Genomic DNA, 22,015 nt, shown 5'->3' on the forward strand with positions numbered 1-22,015 from the left:
AATATACTAAAGTAAGATAAAAATATAATACTTCAGAAACAAATTTCAGCCACATATTCACATATTAAGGGGGATGGGGTGGGGGTAAAGTAAAGCGGGCCTGCTTGTCTAATATGTTACGTACAACTATTCTGCATATTATCTAATAAAAATTGTTTTCTAACTTCACACTGTCCAAATACTTTACCCCCCAACCAATGTGCAAAGATATAGCCCGAATTATATATTTTCCATCTATTCTGTCACTTCTCTTTGTCTTGTCTCACGCTAAGCTAAAAGAAACTAATGAAAAAAAAAACAATTCTTTAGTGCGTCAATGAATGAACAACTTGAGCGGTAGTGGGTTTGCTATACAAGTGCCGAAGCAAGTGTGTGTGAAAAATCAGCAAAATATAAGCTAGAAATACATGGCACAGCCTAAAGCAAAGAGCTTTAGAAGGTGCGTTTTTTTTTTTTTTTTTTAGGTTTAATTGCCTTTGGAGGTGATCGCACCAAACCAATGCACATGAAAACCAGGGAGATGGCTAATCTGAAGGGAAATTAAAAGCTCTAGTCTATTTTTATGCAGCCAAAAAGATTATGTCCCAGCAAAGTGGCGTTCTGTCTTTCATGGTTAAAGAAGGCCAAGTTATTAGCGATCGAAAATTCTGGGTTAGACAAAAAAAATTAACAGTGTCAAAAAAATGATGTATGTAAATTCTTATTTTCAGAGCCACCAATGCCGCGTGATGACGCATATTTACCAGTAGTTAATGTTGATTAGATCCCAATAAGATTTATGTTTTTAGATTTCACTCCATTCTAAGAAATTAACGATAATTAACCCCAGAAGCAAAATTACTTATATTTAAATTTTCTTTGACACTTCTTCACCTGAAATTGTGTACGATATTCTCCGCACCCTTCTTGAAAAAATCTCCTCGCCCATTGTTTCATATAATGGGAAATTCTTTCTTTTTTTTATTTGCCGCGATCCGTATTTAATTCGATGCTAGTAAGGACACTGACATACTTTAGATGAGCGTACCCCTCCTCTCAAAAAGGCTGATTATTTTCTTGTCTTATTTTGTTTTGTTTTGTACCTATTTTTCAACAAAACTTTTAATTAAGAATTTTAATTATTAGAATTTCTGGGTTCTAATACTTAAACCTTAGGAAATTACACTTTTTGACAGAAAGTACTAGTATTTTAATGTCTTTCGATATTTCTTCTTTTCTAATCGTAACCTTTATTCTTATAACTAAGACTTTTAATTATCAGAATTTTAGGGTTCTAAGACCTAAACCTTAGAAAATTACACTTTTGACAGAAAGTACTAGTATTTTAGTGTCTTCTGATATTTCTTCTTTTCTAATCGTAATCTTCATTCTTATAACTATTACTTTTAATTACCAGAATTTTAGCGTTCTAAGACTTAAACCTTGTGAAATTACACTTTTTTACAGAATGTACTAGTATTTTAATGTCTTTTGATATTTCTTCTTTTCTGATCGTAACCTCTATTCCCTCTAAAAAAAATCCCCTAGCCCTATTTTTTCGTACAATGTGAAATTATTGTTTTCTGTTGTTGTTTTTTTTTCTTCCTTTGATTGTGATTATTATTTAACTCGTGCTAGTAAGAAGCTTGGTGTGTTTGAGAAGAACTTCTCCAATCCTCTTAAAAATGCGGATGATTTTCTTCTTTTTTTTACTCTACTTTTGCGTAATATTAATTATATAATTAATTGTAATAATAGAAGTAATAATAATTAATTTTAATTAATTATAATAGTTAATTATATCATATTAAATATAAGATTAATATAATATTACATCTAAGAATATTAATACTTATAAATTGTTTAAACTTTGAATCTTTCATATTTTTTATATTTTGACTATTCATAAATCAATAGAATAAGCCGCAATTGCCGCTGGAAAAAAGGTCAGAAAATTGCGTTTCTTGACCCAACAGTATGCACTTTGAAATTTGTCCAGCTGAAATAGCATATCATGTTCCCTCTCCCAATTGCTTGTCCAATTTGCCGTGTAAAGAGGGACTAAAACAGTTGGATGGGACTCAAGAGGCTTGATTTGACCTAGAAAGTTTAAAAGGGACTAAGAGAGGCTACTTTTTGTAGCATTTTGATGTATGGTAAATGCTCGTTTTGAGTCTTTACGCGTTTTAGTGTTTAAAGTTATGATATTTTCTTGTCTCCCTAATCTCCCTCGAACCTCTGACCCTCGCATACACCCATCATAGATTTCAAAGACTATTTTAATCGAACCCTATACCCTCCCCTCTGGATACGGCCTTGGACTCAGAGTGTATTCTTAAATACTTGAAAACTTTGCGTTTTTGTGCTGGATTAAGATTTCACCAACAAGAACCAATTCGCTGCAATTTATTTACATGTTGTTTGCACTGGCACAAAATTTTTACTGGATGTTTTCAAAGCATCAAGTTTTTATACGGGGTTATTTGTCTCTCCAGAAATAAGGAATGGCACGATTCTTAGCCGTCCTGGCTAAGTGGTTGTAGTGGTCAGTTGGGATTTTTTCCACGGGGCACGGGTTCAATTCCTAGCGTAACCGGTTATTTGTTTAGGACGAGGTCCAGCGGTGTGACTCTGTAAGCTCAGCTAGATTCGACCCAGCTCTAAATGGGTACCCTGGAGGAATCTGGAGAAGATAAGAAGAAAGAGTGTGGGAAAGCACAGGATAGCTGGTTTCCAAACCCCCATTGCACTTCTTTTCTGAAGGGTCACCTTTCCAGGGGGAGGGGATATATTTCTTGTGTATCATCGTAGAATCTTTCTGTTATAGCACAGGATTTTGGAGGATTAGTTTTGAAAATACACCAAAACACGCAAATTTACACCGATATATGAGAAACTATGGAAGAAATTTAGACATCTTGGAAGAAAGATCTAAAACTTGCTTTGATTGCTATTGAGGTATTGAGGATGGAGCTTACATTTAAAAAAAAATCCTAAATTGAGTTGACAGGATTCTTTTAAAGTATGGTAGTAAGGACATAAAAGGTTCAGGTCGTGCCTTTCGACTATAAAAAAAAGTCTAATTAATGGTTCAATAGTACGAAAAGGATAATTTTAATTGTATGTGCCCCTCTAAACTGCGCCTTCTTCATACGATAAATATTTTTTGAGACCAGACTGGCTAATCACGAAAAAACGATAAAAACCCGTAAAGAAGAGAGAAACGAGGATAATAACAGCTAGGGAAAACAATCTCAGATTACAATACAGGATACAAATTCAGGTTAATATGATACTTTATGTCTTATTCATGTCTTATTGTCTTTCTTTTGTCTTTTTATCTTTATTTTGAAAGATTACGTGTCTTTTTATCTTTCTTTTGAGTCCATTTCAGTTAATTAGTAATGAAAATTAATCCTAGCAACAAGCGTGAAAGAATCTGTGCCACATCATGCTACAATCAAATCACCTTTGATGAAACTTGTCTTTTCTTTCAACGCAGATTTCACGAACGTGATTTTGCGAATTTTACTCTGATGCTAAGGAAAACTAAAATAATAGCAGCAAACACAATATATGTGCACAAATACTAATAAAAGAGAGTCCTGGTAAAAAGTACGAAAGATCTTCGCCATCCTCTGGTATATTTTAATCACCTTTTTTAATCGGATATTTTCTAACGAGGCTAATTTTATCTTTTTTGCGAATGGCAGTTTATTAAACAGCAATGAAACCTAAAACTAACAACAAACGGGATAGATCTGCATATAGCCCTGCTACAACCTTGTCTCCTCTGATTTTTCTTTTCTTACGAGGCCATTTTTACCTTTCAAATTTCACTGCTAAGACAGCTAGTTTTAATATTTGTCCAAGTGAACTCTTTAAAAAAAATTTTTTACTTTATTTCTAAATAGCTATTTTTTCGTGCTCCCAAAACCCTACATCCTGTATCGTAACTCTTACTTTTTATTGTAAACTTTAATTTTCTTTTTTGAATCATTAATGATAGGTCATCATCCGAAACGATAATCTTTGTAATTTTTACTACAAAAATGTTGAGATCTCTGAATTTCGCCAACATTGTATGAAATATATTTTTTTCGTCAAAAAATAAAATAAACTAAAAAAAATGAAAATTTTGGAAATCTTAACGAAAAAACTGAAAATCTTCCAAATCTTTACTATAAAAAAAATCCTTTGAATTTCCACGACAAAAATTGAAAATCTTAGAATTTAACAGAAAATAAATCGGTAAGGATTTACCCATCTTAAAATAATACATTTCAAGAATTTACAAAAAATTGAAAAATCTATGATTTCACTCGACAAAATTGAAAAAACATCATAGATGAGACAAAATTGAAAATGGTAAAATCTTTTGACACAAACTGGAAATTTTGAAATACATTCATATAAAATTTAAAATGTGTTTATTTCCTTGAGACAAATTGAAAATCTGTGAAATTTTTATATTAAAAATGAGAATACCTGAATTTCTTAGACAAAAGTTAAAAATATGAGGAATCTTTACAACAAAATGCGGAAAAAACGAAATACACTTGACAAAGTTTTAAATTTATGAAATACGCTTGAAAAATTGAAAATCTGTGATTTTGTTGAATAAGAATTGAAATTCTGTGAATTTCGTCCATAAAATAGAAAATGTGTAAAATTTGCAAAAAAATCAAAAGTCCCTGAATTTCCCCAAAGAAATTGAAAATCATTATATATGCTAGACGAAAGTTGAAAATAAGTGAATTTCCACGCCAAAAAATTAAAATCTTTGAAATCCTTTAGAAAATGAATTTCCTCGACAAAAATTTAAAATATTAGAGATACACTCGATAAAACTGAACGTTTGTGATTTTTCTTCGACATAAATTGGAAATCTGTGAATCTCCTCGACAAAGATTTAAAATGTGTGAAACCTCTGCAACAAAAATGGAAAGCCTCTGACTTTCCTCGACAAAGATTGAAAACCTTCGAAATGCACCTTACAAAAAATTGTAATTCTCTGAATTTCCCACGATGAAAATTAAAAATGTTTGAAATTTATACAGCAATAGTGAAAATCTCTAAATTTTTTTGAAAAATTAAAAATTGTGAGTTATCTATTACAAAGATCAAAAAGACGAGGTAAGCGTGACAAAAATAAAATCCTGTGAATTTCCCCAACATAAATAAAATGTTTGAGACACTTGATAAAAATTTAAGATATGTGATTTTTTCAACAAAAATTAAAAGTCTGTGAAACTCCTCGGAAAAAAAATGAAAATCTGTGAAATATTTACAGCAAATATTGGAAATTTTTGGAGTAAAAAATCTCGATGATAGTTGAAAATCTTTACAAAATAAAAAATATTCGAAATTCGCTCGATAAAAACTGAAAGTCTGCGATTTTGCTCAATAAAAATTGGAAGTCTGTGAATCTCCTCGACAAAAATTTAAAATGTGTGAAACCTTTACAACAAAAATGAAAAATCTCTCAATTCCCTTGACAAAATTGAAAACATTTGAAATAAGACTTACATTGCAATTCTGCTAATTTTCCAGAATGAAAACTAAAAATATTTGAAATCTATACAGCAATAATGAAAACCTCTAAATTTTCTTGGTAAATTGAATATTTGTCAGTTATTTACAACAAAGATCAAAAAGAAGAAGTAAGCTTGAAAAAAATAAAAATCAATAAAATATAAAATATAAATAATATAAAATAATTATAAAATATAATAATATAAAATAATATAAAATAAAAATATAAAATTTAAGATATTTGATTTCGTTCATCAAAAATTGAAAGTCTGTGAAACTCCTCGGCAAGAAATGAAAATCTGTGTAATATTTACATCAAATACTGAAAATTTGTAGAACAAAAATTTCTTCGATGAAAATTGAAAATCTTTGAAATTTGCCTAACAAAAACGGAAAATCTGTTAAGTTCCACGACAAAAATTGAGAATCTTTAATAGATTTACAGCAAAAATTGAAAATCTCTTAATTTCCTCAATAAGAAATAAAAACCTTAGAAATAGGCTCAACAAAAATTGGAAATCTGTGAATCTTTACGACAAGAACAGAAATCTTCGAAGCATGTATGACAACAGTTCAAAATTTCTGATTTTCTTCGAAAAACCTAAAAATTTGTGAAATATTTACGGCAAAAACCGAAAAGACGAAATAAGCTAGACAAAAAGGAAAATTTTTTCGACAAAAAATCAATATCCTTTAATTTCCCTGACAAAATTTAAACTTTTTAAATACGCTTAATATATATATATATATATATATATATATATATATATATATATATATATATATATATATATATATATATATATATATATATATATATATATATATATATATATATATATATATATATATATATATATATATATATATATATATATATATAACGAAGTAATTGATCACGTTTTTTTAACAGAACATTCATCGGAACTAAGGAAAAATGACCTCAGATTGGAGCTGCATTTTTTGCTTCCGGTTTGGTTGAGCAGATAATAATAAGTTCAAGTTAAAATTGCAACTAAAAGCCAGGAAACAATCCACTGGTCAACACCAAATTTTTGTCGATACTACTAATGATCGAATAATCCTTTGTCAAAGCCACCCTTCTAAACTACCTTTAATAAAAATAACAATAGAACTTTCATTTTATGGTTATAAGAAATTGTATTTAAAAAGTTACTATATTCGCCTTCTTTTTTTCCTGTATTCCCCCTAATGCCTGGAAATAGTTCTAATCTCAATTGTGGTTAATAGTTTCGCTAACTTACAAGAAGTTTCTGGAAAATGGAAACATGTAATAATGTGAGTTAATTCATGATTGCATCTTCCGCTTCCTATCTTAATAAATTATATAAAACTAATATAAAAGCAGAATCACTTGGGGCCACTAAAAGTCGTTTAAAAAACACTTTTCAAAGTAAGGGTTTCAGCTTAATACTCTTAGCCACTGCTTGAATATTGCAGATGCCCCCTTCGGACAACCTGAATGCTCACAATGTCTTTTGGTTTAGTTCAAGATGCCCTTCAACATTCATCTGAAATTTTCAACTTAATAACTTTTGTCATTCCTGACCTGTGGCAAATACACCCTTTTGACAACCCTAGGGCATATGCCATGCGATTTACTGAACATCCTCTGAAATTCTCAGGTTAATACCCTTGAGACTTCCTGAAATGTTGTAGATACATTCCTTTTGACTACCTGGATGTTCATAGTTTCTTTCAATTTAGTTCAATATTCTCTGAAAATTTCAACTTACTCTATCAGTTGTTCCTTAAATACTGTAGTAAAGCCCTTATGACAACCTGGATTCATATTGTGTTTTTTAGTTTAGTTCAAAATCCCCCACAGTATTCTCTGGAATTTTCAGCTTAATACCCTTAACCCCTCATGAGACATTTCAAATAAGCCTTTTGAACAGACTGGATGCACATACTTTCTTTTGATATAGTTCACCGCACCCTCATCATTCCCTTGAAAGCCTAGCACATCTTTTCTTTGTTTCCTCTTATATATAGTAGATAAGCCTTTTTAAAAACCTAGATGCGTATATTTTCTTTTGATATTGTTCAACGTCTGCCTTTAACATTCCCTGCAAGTTTAAACTTAATATACTCTTTGCTGTTCCTGAGATGTTGCAGGTACGCCAGTTTGAAAACACGGATATACATAGTGCCTTTTGATTTAGTTCAACATCCCCCTCAACATTTCTTGGATGTCTGAACATAAAACCCTTAATATTGGTTCTGGAAGTATTCCTGGCGCGCCCTTTTGACAACGTGGACACTCACAGTGTATTTTGATTTAAATCAACACCCCTCCAGTATTCCCAAAAAGTTTTCAACTTATTCTCCTTAGCAGTTCCTGAAATATTGCAAGTGCACCCTTCTGTTTACATTTACTTTTAATTTACATTAACATTGCCCTCAGCATTATCTGAAAGTTTCACCTCAGTACCATTAGCTGTGCCTGAAATACTACAGGTGAGCCCCTTCGATATACTGGATGCACATAGTTTATTTGATTTAGTTCAATATACACCTTAATATTACCAGGAAGTTTCAACTTATTAGCTTTAACCCTTCCCATGGTATAGTACAAGTCCCTGTTTTCCATTATAAAATTTGTGCTTAAACAATTGCTAATTGTCATTGTATACAACCTTTGCCTCGGGCTCAGTAGGGGTTTATGTTATCCCCAGAGGCATAGTTATCGGGCCTTTCACATAATTTAATCAAAATGGCTATCTGAAAATTTTGATAATATGTCTCTGGAGGTTAAGGGGCTCAGGTAGCAGAAAGGAACAAGGGACGGGGACCGGTTGCACTCCAATCAGTTTTGAACGTTACAAAAGGTACTAAAACTTTTAATTTCCAATCGAACGAGCATTCTCCGTCACTCATCTTTTGTAACAACCCCTCGCCACACGCCCAGAGGCGTACAGCCATTGATATAGCCATTTCGTTCAGAATAGTCAAATATCCAATAAAAATACTCAAGGAATAAGATGACCCCAGTGGTGTGGAGGAGGCAATAGCTATAAACTCCTGTTTCAGTCGTTTCTATTCGTTTTAATTTTAACTGGAATGTTCATTTTAACCTCTACTCGTTTTAGGACGTATATACTTATTTATATCAATGTGTCTTATCTTTAGATTCGATGTGAGCAAATTTATTCTGCTTGTTTTAGGTTTTATTTATTTTTTGATAATAATTTCTGGCCGTTTTTATGTCGCTCTAGCGTTATTTTTATTGAGATTCCATAAATGGAGATAATCAAACGTTGTTGCAAGGTTGCAACGTTGTTGCAACAGAGACTGGTTCTTTAGATTCGATGTGAGCAAATTTATTCTGCTTGTTTTAGGTTTTATTTATTTTTTGATAATAATTTCTGGCCGTTTTTATGTCGCTCTAGCGTTATTTTTATTGAGATTCCATAAATGGAGATAATCAAACGTTGTTGCAACGTTGCAACGTTGTTGCAACAGAGACTGGTTGCGGTTAAAAGTAAAATTTAATATAATTTCACAAAGTATGTTATAACCAGAGGTCTCCAATAAGCATTATTAGTCCTGTCAAAACAGATTTGAAAAAATCTTGAAGACTTCTGAGCTTTAGAAGAAAGTGGATTTTGAGTTTTGGATTACTGGAATTTTGAATCCGTTAATTTGAATTAAAATCAAGTAGTTGTGGGCACCAAGCTATGGCTAATTGTAGAAAAAACCATGACGGATGGTCCGATTGAGTGAGAGGGAAATCTGGCATAAGCCTTACTAGGATTATATAAAACTGATGTCAGTTCATTTGTTTATAGATAAGTCTATTTATAATCCGTCCATGCGTCATTCCTAGGGAAGAACTAAGGTAAACAGTCATAGAACTAAGATAGTCATAGAAATTATAGTGTTCCAAGTGTTTGGTTAAATGGCACAGCTAAACGGTGGGAGTAAGCATGACTCTTTTATTTGACCAATATTTGTTGTTAATGTTTTTTCTGACATTTTTTCTGAGAAATTTATTCTATTTTGTCAGAGCTTAAGGTCACGCTAGGGTTCAAGACCTTTTTTTTTAGGGCCGTAGTGTCCATACTTGCCTCATACCAGACGCACCAATGGCTATAGAAAAAGTACTTACCAGAGCAGAGATTTTTTTGATAAGGAGACATTTTTGAAAATTGTTGCAGTATAGACTGCTTATGCTTTAAAAAGAAATCCACTACCTTTGCCATTACTTCATCTTCCAAAAACCTGGGTGATATTTTATGCTCGCGCGATCTACAACCCTAAAAGAGCAAAATTGTAACTTGATTAACATATAAGGCAGAGCTCAATTTATAGAAAGTCTATTCTTGTTTTTATTTGTTTTTTTCTTTTCAAAAAAGCTCTTGATAGGTCGTTTATACAATTTCTTTTCATACGAACAATCCAAAATTTATTTAATGCTTTGATAACAATATTTATCTTTAATGCTGTTTAAATTTAAAAATAAAGCTATTTTTCTTTAAAAATTATTCTTTTTCAAATAATTTTCTGAAAGCAAAGTCAAATATTCTCTGTCGGTAAAATCTCGGTTTCATTCTTTAATACTTCAAACTTTACAAGTATCTTCCAGTTTACAACAACAAAACAGTCTTTTCAATTCCTGTCCCAACACATCATCTCGAAATCTTGTACTTTTCATTGCTCATCTCTATACTTACGCCTTCCTCTGCACACAGTTTTAAAATGCCGTCAAATGCACTTTTGGCTTCAACAGCATTATATAATTTGTGTAACAAAGAATCTAAACCTTTTCCCATCATTTGAATTTTTTGAAAACTATATTTATTTTAAACACTATGCTTTTGTTTTTCAAATCTCCGAAGGCAAATAAAAAATTAATCACTACCAAAAATCAAGGTGCCTGAAAAGTACAAATAAAAATAAACTATATGTTTAATATATAATTATTGTAATTCCTGGAAAATCAGCAATTCAAGAATTTATTTTAGTCTAACTTCTATTCATATTTTTCAAAATTACAAATTTGAAAGAAAATATTTTTAGTATATTTTGTTTTCAGTAAAGGGTAAGTGATACCACAAGCTTTACACTTAAGTGGCTAGGGAACGAAGAAAAAAGTAGCGGCTAAACTTCTCTTTTTAGTAATTTTTGTTCGTTTGATGTTTGACTTGAATATTTAATTTAAATTTTATTCGTTTAAAAAATATTTACTCATTTATGTCTGTACCCTCTATGTTTTCCATTATTGTTTACCATAATTTCTGTTCGATTTGGATTTCATTTATTCTTTAATAGTAATTTCTTGTCGATTTTAGTTTAAATTATGGATTTCATTAAAGAGAATTGGATTTCAATTAAAGAGGAATTTGTCTCTGGTTGGACTTTAGATTTTAATTGCCGAGGTTTTGTTATTGGCTAATATAATGAATATTTCTCCAGTTTTTCATGTCTGGCATAAGAATTAAAAAAAAAATCTAATTCTGATTTAATAGTTCTAATTAGTGCCTTTTGATATATTTCCACAACCTTCTCTACATTCCTCAAAAGCTTCAAAGATATGCCATTACATTAGCCGTTCCTGCAATATTTCATATATGCCCTTCTGAAAATTAAGATGAACATAGTATTTTTTGACTGAATATTCTGACCTTTAGTCAGTCCTAAGATATTGCAGAGAGTCTATTTTGATAATCTGGATGCACATAGTGTCTTTTGATTTAGTCTAACATTTCCTTCCGTAAATCCTGATGGTTCAAGCGCTGTTCAGTATGCCCTGAAAGTTTCAACTTAATGTGCTAAGTTATTATTGAGATATTGCTGACGCACCCTTTTGAATATAAGCATGCACATAGTGTGCTTTCGATGTCGTTCAACACTTCCTGAAAGTATTTACAAGTAGATGTAATACCAATTGTGAGTATTCGCAATCACAGTCACAAGCTGTTGCAGTCAGAAGTAGTCATTGTCGCAGTCACAACCAGTCGCATTTGCCGTCGCATTAGTAGCAGTAATAGTGGTCCTGAAAGTATAAATTTAATACCCATACCCGTTTGTAAGATATTACAGATACGCCTTTTTGATAACTTGGATACAGATAGTGTCTTTTAATTTAACTGAACATACTCCGAAACATTCTCCCAAATTTCACCTTAATACCCTTTATCTTTCCGGACTCACCCATGATCAAGCATTCCCTCGTTTCCAAATGATGAACCCTACATGTTAAAGATGAATAAACTGGATAATTTATCATCCTTGTCCAGGGGGCTGTGGGGGCATGGCATTCGCGGAGGCACACCTATTTGAGCTTATGTGTATTTTAAGAAAAATGTCTTTAAAGATTTCTATCAGTGTTGAGGAAGCTTTTAGAAGGGCAAGAGCGGGAATGATTGTCTACTTTTCCCTTTTCCACATCCCTCTTAACATACCTTTAAAGTTTCAGCTTAATATCCAAAGTAATTCCTAAGATATCGCTGATGTGCCTTTTTCACAACACTCCTGCATATAGAGTGTTTTGATTTTGATTTTCATCCCTCTCAACGTTTTGGAAAAGTTTTACCCTGATACTTTCAGCCTTTCCAGAGACCCAGGTTAACATGCCCCCTTTTCCGAACAACCAACTTTACATGTAAACAATGTGCAACTTATCTAAAGTATAGCACTTGCCACTGGGCTTTGAGAGGCTATGTCATCCCTGGAGGCATAGTTATCTGACTCGAACAAGATGGCTATGTCAAAACTTTGGTCAAACATTTCATAGGGGCATCTAGAAAGAAAACGGGAGGGTAACTGATTTCCAACAGATAACTTTTTAACGTCCTCCTCATTATGCTCTGAAAGTTAGAACTTAATACACTCAGCTGTTCTTAGAATATTGCAAATACACCTTATTATAAACTGGATGCATATAGTATTTTTTTCATTTAATTTAACATGCCCTTCAACATTCCCTGAAGTTGCGCGTTATTATCCTTATCTTTACAAACATACCATGAATCAAACATCCGCCTTTTCTTAATGATGAATCATGTATGTAAGAAAGGGTAAATTGTATAATATATATTCCTTACCCTGAGGGCTCTGGGGGCATTGCATGCCCAGAAGCAAAATTACTTTTGACTGTTTTTAGCAAATTACACTTTCAAAATTTTGATCAATGATAAGTGAAGTGAGATTCTGGGGCAGCTACTCCCTGCCCAGGCCTGGAGCTGCCACTATCCCTTCAATATGAATTGACTCTGAGGAAAAAGTAGTATTAAAAATAAAACTATGGAGGCTTATAACTCTTTGCTATAGGCAACTCTATAGGGTTGTCTCTGATTCTCTCTCTTTCTCTTTCACTCTCTCATTTTTTCTCTCTTTCTCTCACTTCTCTTTCTCCCTCCCCCAAGTGTAAGCTTTAGACCTTAGTTCTTCCATAGCCATTGACCGCACACAAAACGTCTGTGATGTGCCTCCCCTCGTCAAACGGTGCTGCAGTGGTAATTTCTTCCCATTCAGGTATTAACAAGGTCTCAGTCGTCCTTAGACCTAAGTCAAAAGTTCGCTGTAGGTTTGGACAACCTCGTCTTCTTCCGCCACCTGACTTCCAATCGTAGGCTGTCCAAGGAAGGTGACCTTCTTTCACACGGAGTAGATGTCCTAAATATGTCTACATCTTCTTCCTTAGTATAACAGGAATGAGAGGTTGACCTGTTCTGCTGTGAATTTAAGAATCAAAGATTTTCAGTTGCAAGCTTACATTTAAAATTATCCTCATGTACTTATTTTCGAATACAAGGATTCTATTTTCGAAGTAATATTTCATTTTTACAGTATTTTCTAGCGTAGAGCAGCCTGGAGAGCACATTGTATGAAAGCTGTCACTCCATAATGGCTTCCTAAATACACCTCGGTAATCCCTGTCCAGTGCGTCGAACGTGGTTACTACTACTGCTACTACTACTACTACTACTACTACTACTTCTGCTACTACTACTACTACTACTACTACTGCTACTACTACTACTACTACTACTAGTGCTGCTACTACTACTGCTACTAATGCTACGACTGTGATTGCTCACACCTGCTGCTACGATACTTAAAACTACTTAAAACTACGAATACTTAAAACTGCGGTTGGTTACGATTGCGACTGCAGCTACATGAGACAGTAACTTCTTGAAACTATTGGAGTAAATCGCCTATTGGAGCAAATCAGAAGCGTTTAAATGCACGTGACAACTTGTGACTTTGTTGTGACTACGACTACTTACGACTGGAACTTCAACTACTTATGACTGATACTAGTACTACTTACGACTGAGACTAATCGTGATTCTGACTGTAACCACATCTAAAACTATTTGTGACTGTGAATATTTGCAACTACTACTGCTACTACCACTACTGCAGTTTTGATTCCGACTGTGATTGCTACCGCTTCTTCCACTGCTACTACAATCGCTACAATAACTATTGATCTCCTCCAGGTTTTCGAAATGGCATAGATGCACAACTGGGGAATAGGACTGGCTAACGCCCCATATGCCTTCTAAAGACTAGAATATAATAGACAATTTACTGAAAACAAAAAAGATTTTAACATTTTCTTTTGTAATAAATTCAGAATTTCTAGACCTTCAACGGTGAAAATAAATATATAATGAAGTGTTAATTACATTTCATTTTATATCTTCAGTAGTCTTGGCTGTTATGGTGGTTTTCTTTTTTTATTGACGTTATGACAAAAACCCAAAATTAGGAATGATTCTAGTCTTTAGAAGGCATATGAGGCATTATCCTGTTTGTGGTATTTTCGGTTCTTTTTAAGTTTAACTTGATTATTCATTGAAAATTTTGTTCGCTTTGGGATTTGCTTATATTTTGATGGTAATTTATATTTTTATGACTCCTGAATTGCTCTTTCAATTTAGTTCTAATCGTTTTAGGCTTAATGTAACTCGTTAATTTTCGTTAAATAACTTCTTTTTTCGTTTTGTTCTTTAAAGAAGACCTTTTTAAATCGATTCTTACAAGACCGGATCAAATTCTTGGCAGTGGTTTACCTTGCTCTACCTTGAGTATCCATCAAATGGTGTCCCTCAGGGACACCATGAATACCCTGAGCATTCATCAAATGAGTATCCATCAATGGTGTCCCTATTCTCAGCGCTATAAAACTCAAATAATACTAACCGTATTTTCAGGCAGAAGGTGGAAGCGATAAGCCATGGTACCACAGCACGGGTATCTTCCAGAAGGCAAGTAAATGTTCCTGTGCTTTTGATATACAGGACTGTCGGGATGGAATCGACACTTGTTGTATTGAGCAAATGTGAAAGCCGTGTCACACTGACTGCACATTGCGTAGTGACTTTCTCCCCATAAATACCAATATATGCTTGACCAAGAACGCAGCTCATTCTTCAATTGCCTAAGATGATTGTCTAGTGACCAGTTCGGATCTCTAAAATAAAACAAATTTTATCTTTGATCTTTTCTTCTTTATAAAACAAAGTCATTCTTGATAGATCTGTCATCGGAGATTAGTTCAACCCTTATTATTAGGTAAAGGGCAGAGATGATAGTTAGTAAACATCTGCTGGTCCCTTATTTGGACTGTCCTTTCATTACTCATCACACTAAAATTTACCTAGATGGTATTGGCTACTTTTGTTTGTTTATGTTTTGTTTATTCTATTTTTTGTTTCTCAGAGGGAAGCTTCAATTTTCTATTTGATGCGTTTCTTACACAATTATTAAATTTGGTTAGAAAATATTTTTTTGCAGCAGTAAGTTACTGGTGTGAGTATTCACTGAAAAGAAAAAGTGCTATTACGCACATCTTTTCTAAAGAGGAAATGTGACGCCAGGAAATTAAGATTAAAGACAGAAAAATAATAGTTGAAAAATCAAAAGAGAATAGACACTAGATTCTGTAAAGCTACTTGACCAGACTATGCTGTTGATCTGGCATCACGCCATACTTTATCATGGAAGAATAGAATAAATAGCAAGAATCTACCCGTTATCCTATTTTATCCCTGTATATATCTTTCCACAAATTCTGATAGGCAGTTAATATTGACAGTGACCATCAAGAAAAACTATTAAGGAAATAATTCTGAAATTTAAACACAGAAAATTATAACTGCAAAATATCTTTCTCAAAATCTAGCGCCATGAATGCATGCGTGTTGAAATGGCACTAATTAACTGAACACTCTAGACTGAACATACCCTCAGCTCGTGTTTTGCAGGTATCGTCAACCCAAGCTAGCGAGGGATAAACTATATGTTCAGTTTCTTCAAACTTCAAAACCAATTTTATTATATTATTTTAATTTTATTTGACTATTTAATTTAGTTGGTCCTACTTATTACAAATGTTGTGAACGGTATATGTGAAAAGTATTTTAAAATTAAGAATAATGGAGGAAAACCTCGATGGTACGGAAGAAAGACTCATAGATAAATATTACTCTTAGAAAATCCAATACCTGAGTTAAAAAACATAGGAATGGGAGAGTTGGTCGTACCTAACAAACGTAATTCGGATTATCCTGTGTTGTATAGCACTGATTTATAGGGTACGGCATGAGCATGTGACGCTGCGAAATTTATTCATCACGCCTTGGTTATTCATGAGCTATTATATTCTTTTGGCAGTTTCGTCCCAGGGGTAGTGTGCACCATGTCACACGGAGGCACATCTTGACCCTGGTTAGTCAAAGGGGACTATTACAAAAACCTCTTAAACAAATAATACACCATGTCACACGGAGGCACATCTTGACCCTGGTTAGTCAAAGGGGACTATTACAAAAACCTCTTAAAGACCAATGCTGGCGTAAGAAATAATACACTTCTTTATATTTGGCCAGTAAATTCATGCTTAATAATACCCCAAAAGTAGAACTTTCTAAAGAATGAACTATAGGGAAAATTACATTATAGTGACGTGACCGGGTACTATAGGCTAAAAAGTTGCCCAAGTGCCATAATTAAGCCAATCAAGGTATGTGTGCACATAAATGCTTTATATTATAAATTCTTTGACCATTTTGCTTCAAATGGATATCTAATTTTTTTTTCGGGCCTGCTAGACCACAGCTACACTAAGAGGCATGATCGCTATAGATTAAACTTAAATTGAATTAATATTGAATGATTAAAATTTAGTTAAATAGGACATTTGTTAGGGAATAGATAATCTTGAGACGAGAGAGGTGTAGCTTGCCAGTACATATTAGACCAGAGGTATGGCTGTTTAAAGGGGCGGGGGTTCATGGTAAGTGAACCCCCATACACTGTTGCCATGGAGTCCACTGCGGTCTAAACTTTTGAAACGATTGCGTCTTCCAGTTCAAATAAATTGAGAATAAATTAAGAATGAACTATAGGGAAAATTACATTATAGTGACGTGACCGGGTACTATAGGCTAAAAAGTTGCCCAAGTGCCATAATTAAGCCAATCAAGGTATGTGTACACATAAATGCTTTATATTATAAATTCTTTGACCATTTTGCTTCAAATGGATATCTAAATTTTTTTCGGGGCTGCTAGACCACAGCTACACTAAGAGGCATGATCGCTATAGATTAAACTTAAATTGAATTAATATTGAATGATTAAAATTTAGTTAAATAGGACATTTGTTAGGGAATAGATAATCTTGAGACGAGAGAGGTGTAGCTTGCCAGTACATATTAGACCAGAGGTATGGCTGTTTAAAGGGGCGGGGGTTCATGGCAAGTGAACCCCCATACACTGTTGCCATGGAGTCCACTGCGGTCTAAACTTTTGAAACGATTGCGTCTTCCAGTTCAAATAAATTTTCTTACAAGAAGGGAGTACTTTGAGCTTAATTTTGCCAAGTTGCCACTAGCCCTATGAATAGACCTTGCAGGGCCATAAGTGGTTCCCTCAAGTCATAGTGACTGTAAATCCTTGAAAGTGTCATATATCAATGAAATGAACAATGTCTAACTTTCTATTTAAATACGTTTATAATTGGAATTAGCTATTTACATAGTTCAGTACCTTACACCTGAGGCCACCCAAATAACTTTTTACGTTAGACACACTTTTGTAGCTCCTTCTTCACCGTTCAGATAAAAAAGGCAACCTTAAAATTTAGGTATGGTGTTATGTCTTGTCCCAGGGACACAAATGACAAAAAAAGGTAATCGAGGACGACCCTTCACCCCCAATCCATAGTGGCACTAGAAAAGGACACTTGCTTTTAGCATATTTTATGAAATGTGTCATTATTCGAATTTCCAGGATCATCTTTTCTATATGTCAAGACCGGTGGGGATATAGGAGACAGAGCACTTTTTTGATAGTCGACGGTATTATCTAGACTATGGTTTACTCAGAAACTTTTTAAAGGACAAAAATGCTACCTTAGCTATCACCATGATTTGGGCACATCTCACTCCAGTGAAATATAGTTTTTGTGAAATAAACGTGACCTTTGACAAAAATGTTGTTACTAAATCATGTGATATTTCATTCGAGCAAGCATAACAGTTAGTGAATATCACATTTTCCATTTTTATGGTCTCACTAAAAATTATCATGCTATTTAAACTGTTTGGCAAAATGTCTTTGTGATCTGTTCCAAAAATTTTAATTGAGCTCAAATTCCGACAAAACCACGCAAAACTAATAAGGAGACACAAATTTAAGAGTTGCTCAGAATCTTCTCAGCAAAATTTTATCTGAAAAATCATATAGATTATTACCAAATTAGTGAACTGTTAAGACCTCACATGAAGTTTAATTTTTTCACTTTGCGAATAACTATATTGACTGATTTAAAATTCTGAGGAGCAGCAACTCACCAAAGTAATAATCAGAGGTTAGGACAGTTTTTGAAGACAAAGGCTTGTTTGAGTGTCAATCAATTCAATTTTTAATTCAGATTTTTATTTACCAACAGAAACATAACAACGAAATTGCTAATAATAACTAAAATTACTAATAACTAATAACCCCACAAACATTTTGTTTTGTTTTTTTCAAAAAAAAATATTCAATCCAACCAACAAAAAGAAAATTAAATAAAATAAATAAAAAAAAGTAATTTAAATAACCAAAATAAAAACTATAACCAATATTCTAGGTTCTATTATTATCAAGGGTAAGCCTAGTGGGTATGTTGATTCCTTATGTATTTTAGCGCTGTAGGTCTCCCAACATTCCTCTCAGTCTTGCTAATTCAGTGCTTTAAGATAATCTGTCTCTAGAATACAAGAAATTATCATGTCTTACAAAACTTTTTTATAGATGTAACTGCTTGCATTCCTTTATTTATCATATAATCGGGTATCAAACTCTAAAAGACATTTTGTTAAACCTCTGGAGGTTTCTTTGCAGAAATCTCTCTCAAATGGTGTCATGAATACAATTTTCAGAAGCCGTGGATACATTTTTGGTAAAGTCAGTCGGTGTTTGTCATGACTTATGACTAGCGGTAACTCATCACTATTGCTGACACCACAAATCTTGCTATAGAAAGGACAAAACTAATAACTAATAAAAAATGTTTTAAATAGAATGACCAATTATTAAATGATATTCTATTACTTATTCGACGATCCTAAGAATTTAAGCACACAGGAGAAGATGTTTTTTTTCTAAAAATATATATATCACAAACGTGGTCAAACGCAAATTTCGGAGGAAAAAAAAAGGATAAAAACATCAAACATGTTAGAAAGCAACAGTTTACTTAAAACTGGACAATATTTATATATGTAGATTGTTCGTTGTATAAAACTGAAATTTTTGTCAGTTTCATCAAAAAATAAAATATATACAAACTAAAAATAAAATTTTACAATAAAATTTCATAATAAAAACAAAATATTTCCTTTTAGTACCAAACTGTATATGAGACTATCAGAAAGCTACAACAGCATTTTTAAGTCCTGCAAACAAGATTAACTTATTTTCAGTTCTGTCCTCTGCAAATGGGCATCAAAAGCAGTAATTCCACAATCCCAACATTTCGGGAGTTTTTTACTCCAGGGCGTATTTACATTAATTCAAAACATAAAAGAGTAAGTAGTACTAATAAAAAAAAAAGGTAGCCTAATCTAAAAATACGTCCCAACTTCATTAGCGATTGGAAAAAAAATGTTGTTTTTTAATAAACTACTCAATTCTTAATGTCTTTATGCTTGGTCTCTTTCTATTCAATAGAATAACTATATTTAAAAATGTCATGCGTGCAGTGTAGTCACTACTTAAGTAGTGACTTACCTTGAATGTCGATAAACAATTTTTCCCGACTGCAGAGCAGTGAACTTTCCAAAAGTACATGGAACATAAAGACAGCATTCACGGGTCAGGATTAAACTACATGAAGTACATCGAAAGAGAGTATTTGCTGAGATGTATATTGCATGATTGCTTTTCTTAGTCCCAGTAGCAAGATTCAAAGCAAGATGAGAGAAAAGACGAGATTGGATGCTTTGACGCTCAATTTTCAAAATTTCTTCAGTTGTAAACATATCGGCCAATCTAAAAGTTAAGAACGATGGAATTTTCAAAAGTTCAAGCGAGATTTGAATTTCTTGCCAATAATTCTTTTGTAAGAAATGAGGAGGGGTGATTAACTTGTTAAAAAAAAATTGTTTCAAGGTTTTTTTTTAAATTAAAAAAAAACAGAATTTGTTTGACAATTAGGAAATCTGCGACGAACATCCAAATAGCGAAATATCCAATTTTCATCTCTTAGGGATAAATTTTCATGCATAGAAACTCTGTGGGCAACAAGTTTTGTTCGAAAATGGTGTGAAAAAAAGGTATAACATGGAAAACTATAAAACTTACATTTTGTTTTAGGTGGGTCAACAGGCCCGTCACCTCTTCCTCTCTCTTCCGTGGGAGACATGACTGCTCCTACTTCCATAGGATGTACGAGCATCTGATTTATTATAAAACTAGTTAAGCTTTAGTGAAACTATTTTAAAGCTGAATAAAATCAAATTCATTTTTACCTAACGAGGATTTGCAAAGGAAACCGTAGGAATTTGAAAAGATAACAGCGATCAAAGCGGTTGCCTTAAGTATTGCTGTAGGCGTCACTCTATGTGCATGTGATAAGCCTATTACTCAATAAGAAAAAGTGAAGCATGTAAGCCCTGGAACGCGAGCCTAATGTATGGACTGCTTGGTCATGATTGTCTGCTTAAAAGCCTTTGCATCCAATCCAAAGGCTTTTCACTTTTATTATACATTTGGTATCTGAGACTGAAATTTTTGACGTATAAAAGCAAGAAAGGAAATAATAAATGAAAAGACAAAAATTAAAAAAGACGAAAATTGCTTTTGAGAGGTTTCGGGCTAGAATCTTGGGTTTAATTTTAGCTAATTAAAATTTCAAATTCCAAAAATTTTAATAGAATATTCCATTTAAGGTAAGATTTTAGTTTTGATTTACGGAAAAGTTTAAAATTATAACGACCAAATTTCACAAAAATATCAGTGGATATTCAGACAAAATATAGCCTATTGCTGAGCTAAGAAGAAATAAGACACCTTTACATTTGTCAATTCTAAACAATTTTCTTGAATAATGCATAGGAATTTCTAAAATACTGCTGAAATTATTGACGCATTTTATAGCTTATTTTCATACTTCAAGAATATTTCTCCAAAAAAATTATCTATTTGTTGAGTTAAATGTTTGTTAGCGAAACATCACTGTGTGGTTGCCTACCCTACTCTGTTTGAAAATTCCTCAGAGTATATCCGATAAGAATCAAGCAATGGAGACTGCAGATATTATTCAAACTGTATTCTAGGATATATAATACAATAGATGGCGTGAATTTCAAAGTAAAAATAGACCTTTCTAAGCTGATCTTATATTTGTATGAATGTATATACTTATTGATAATCCATCGTTCAAAAAATGAAATGATGGAGTACAATTAAAACAAAATAAGATAAAAAAGAAAGAGAATCAACACTCAAAAACAACAACAAACATTAGTTCTAAACATTAAAAATGACATTTTGCAACTCATGGCTAGTTTAATTACTGGTCATTTGAGCGTTAAACTCACATAGCTTAGCGCATGGATAAGACAAATTATATTTCCTCGTGAGGTACATGTTACAAGACCATGGGGGGACTCGCAGTAGAAACTTAGCATACCAAAAAAATACACGCTTCATTTTAAGATCACCAGTTTGACTGAATATTCTGCAAAATGGCATTAAATGCAAAATATTTGGCATGACTACACTATCAAAATCCTTTACAAGAAGGGCTCAATTTAAATTGAATTTCAAACTAATTATTGTGCCATAAGAACGACGGATTTGGCTCTCCATATTATCTAACATTAATAATTTAATTTTCTGAATATTTTTACCAATGGGGAGACCAAGGTAAGTCAACTTGTCGCAAGGCTTAACTTCAAAACCATTCAAATCTATAGTAACATCACCTTTAGTTGCACCTAACTCATAGAAAATCAAAATTTCACATTTTT

General features: G+C 32.8%; 2 protein-coding genes across 5 annotated transcripts in view; both read right to left on the reverse strand.

Annotated features, from left to right (window-relative positions):
- Positions 1-22,015, reverse strand: part of LOC136029500 (enolase-phosphatase E1-like) — a 539,221-nt gene that overhangs the window by 407,156 nt on the left and 110,050 nt on the right. The window lies entirely within an intron of this gene.
- LOC136028640 (SANT and BTB domain regulator of class switch recombination-like) overlaps positions 1-22,015 on the reverse strand; it is a 63,726-nt gene that overhangs the window by 17,093 nt on the left and 24,618 nt on the right. The window contains exons 5-7 of the mRNA XM_065706469.1: positions 19,773-20,033; positions 14,695-14,965; positions 9,647-9,794 (exon numbers count right to left, since the gene is read on the reverse strand). Coding sequence (XP_065562541.1) covers positions 9,647-9,794; positions 14,695-14,965; positions 19,773-20,033 — 680 coding nt within the window. The remainder of the gene's footprint in view (positions 1-9,646; positions 9,795-14,694; positions 14,966-19,772; positions 20,034-22,015) is intronic.

This window comes from Artemia franciscana, chromosome 7 (assembly GCF_032884065.1).
Source record: "Artemia franciscana chromosome 7, ASM3288406v1, whole genome shotgun sequence".
NCBI classification, from domain to species: Eukaryota; Metazoa; Arthropoda; class Branchiopoda; order Anostraca; family Artemiidae; genus Artemia; species Artemia franciscana.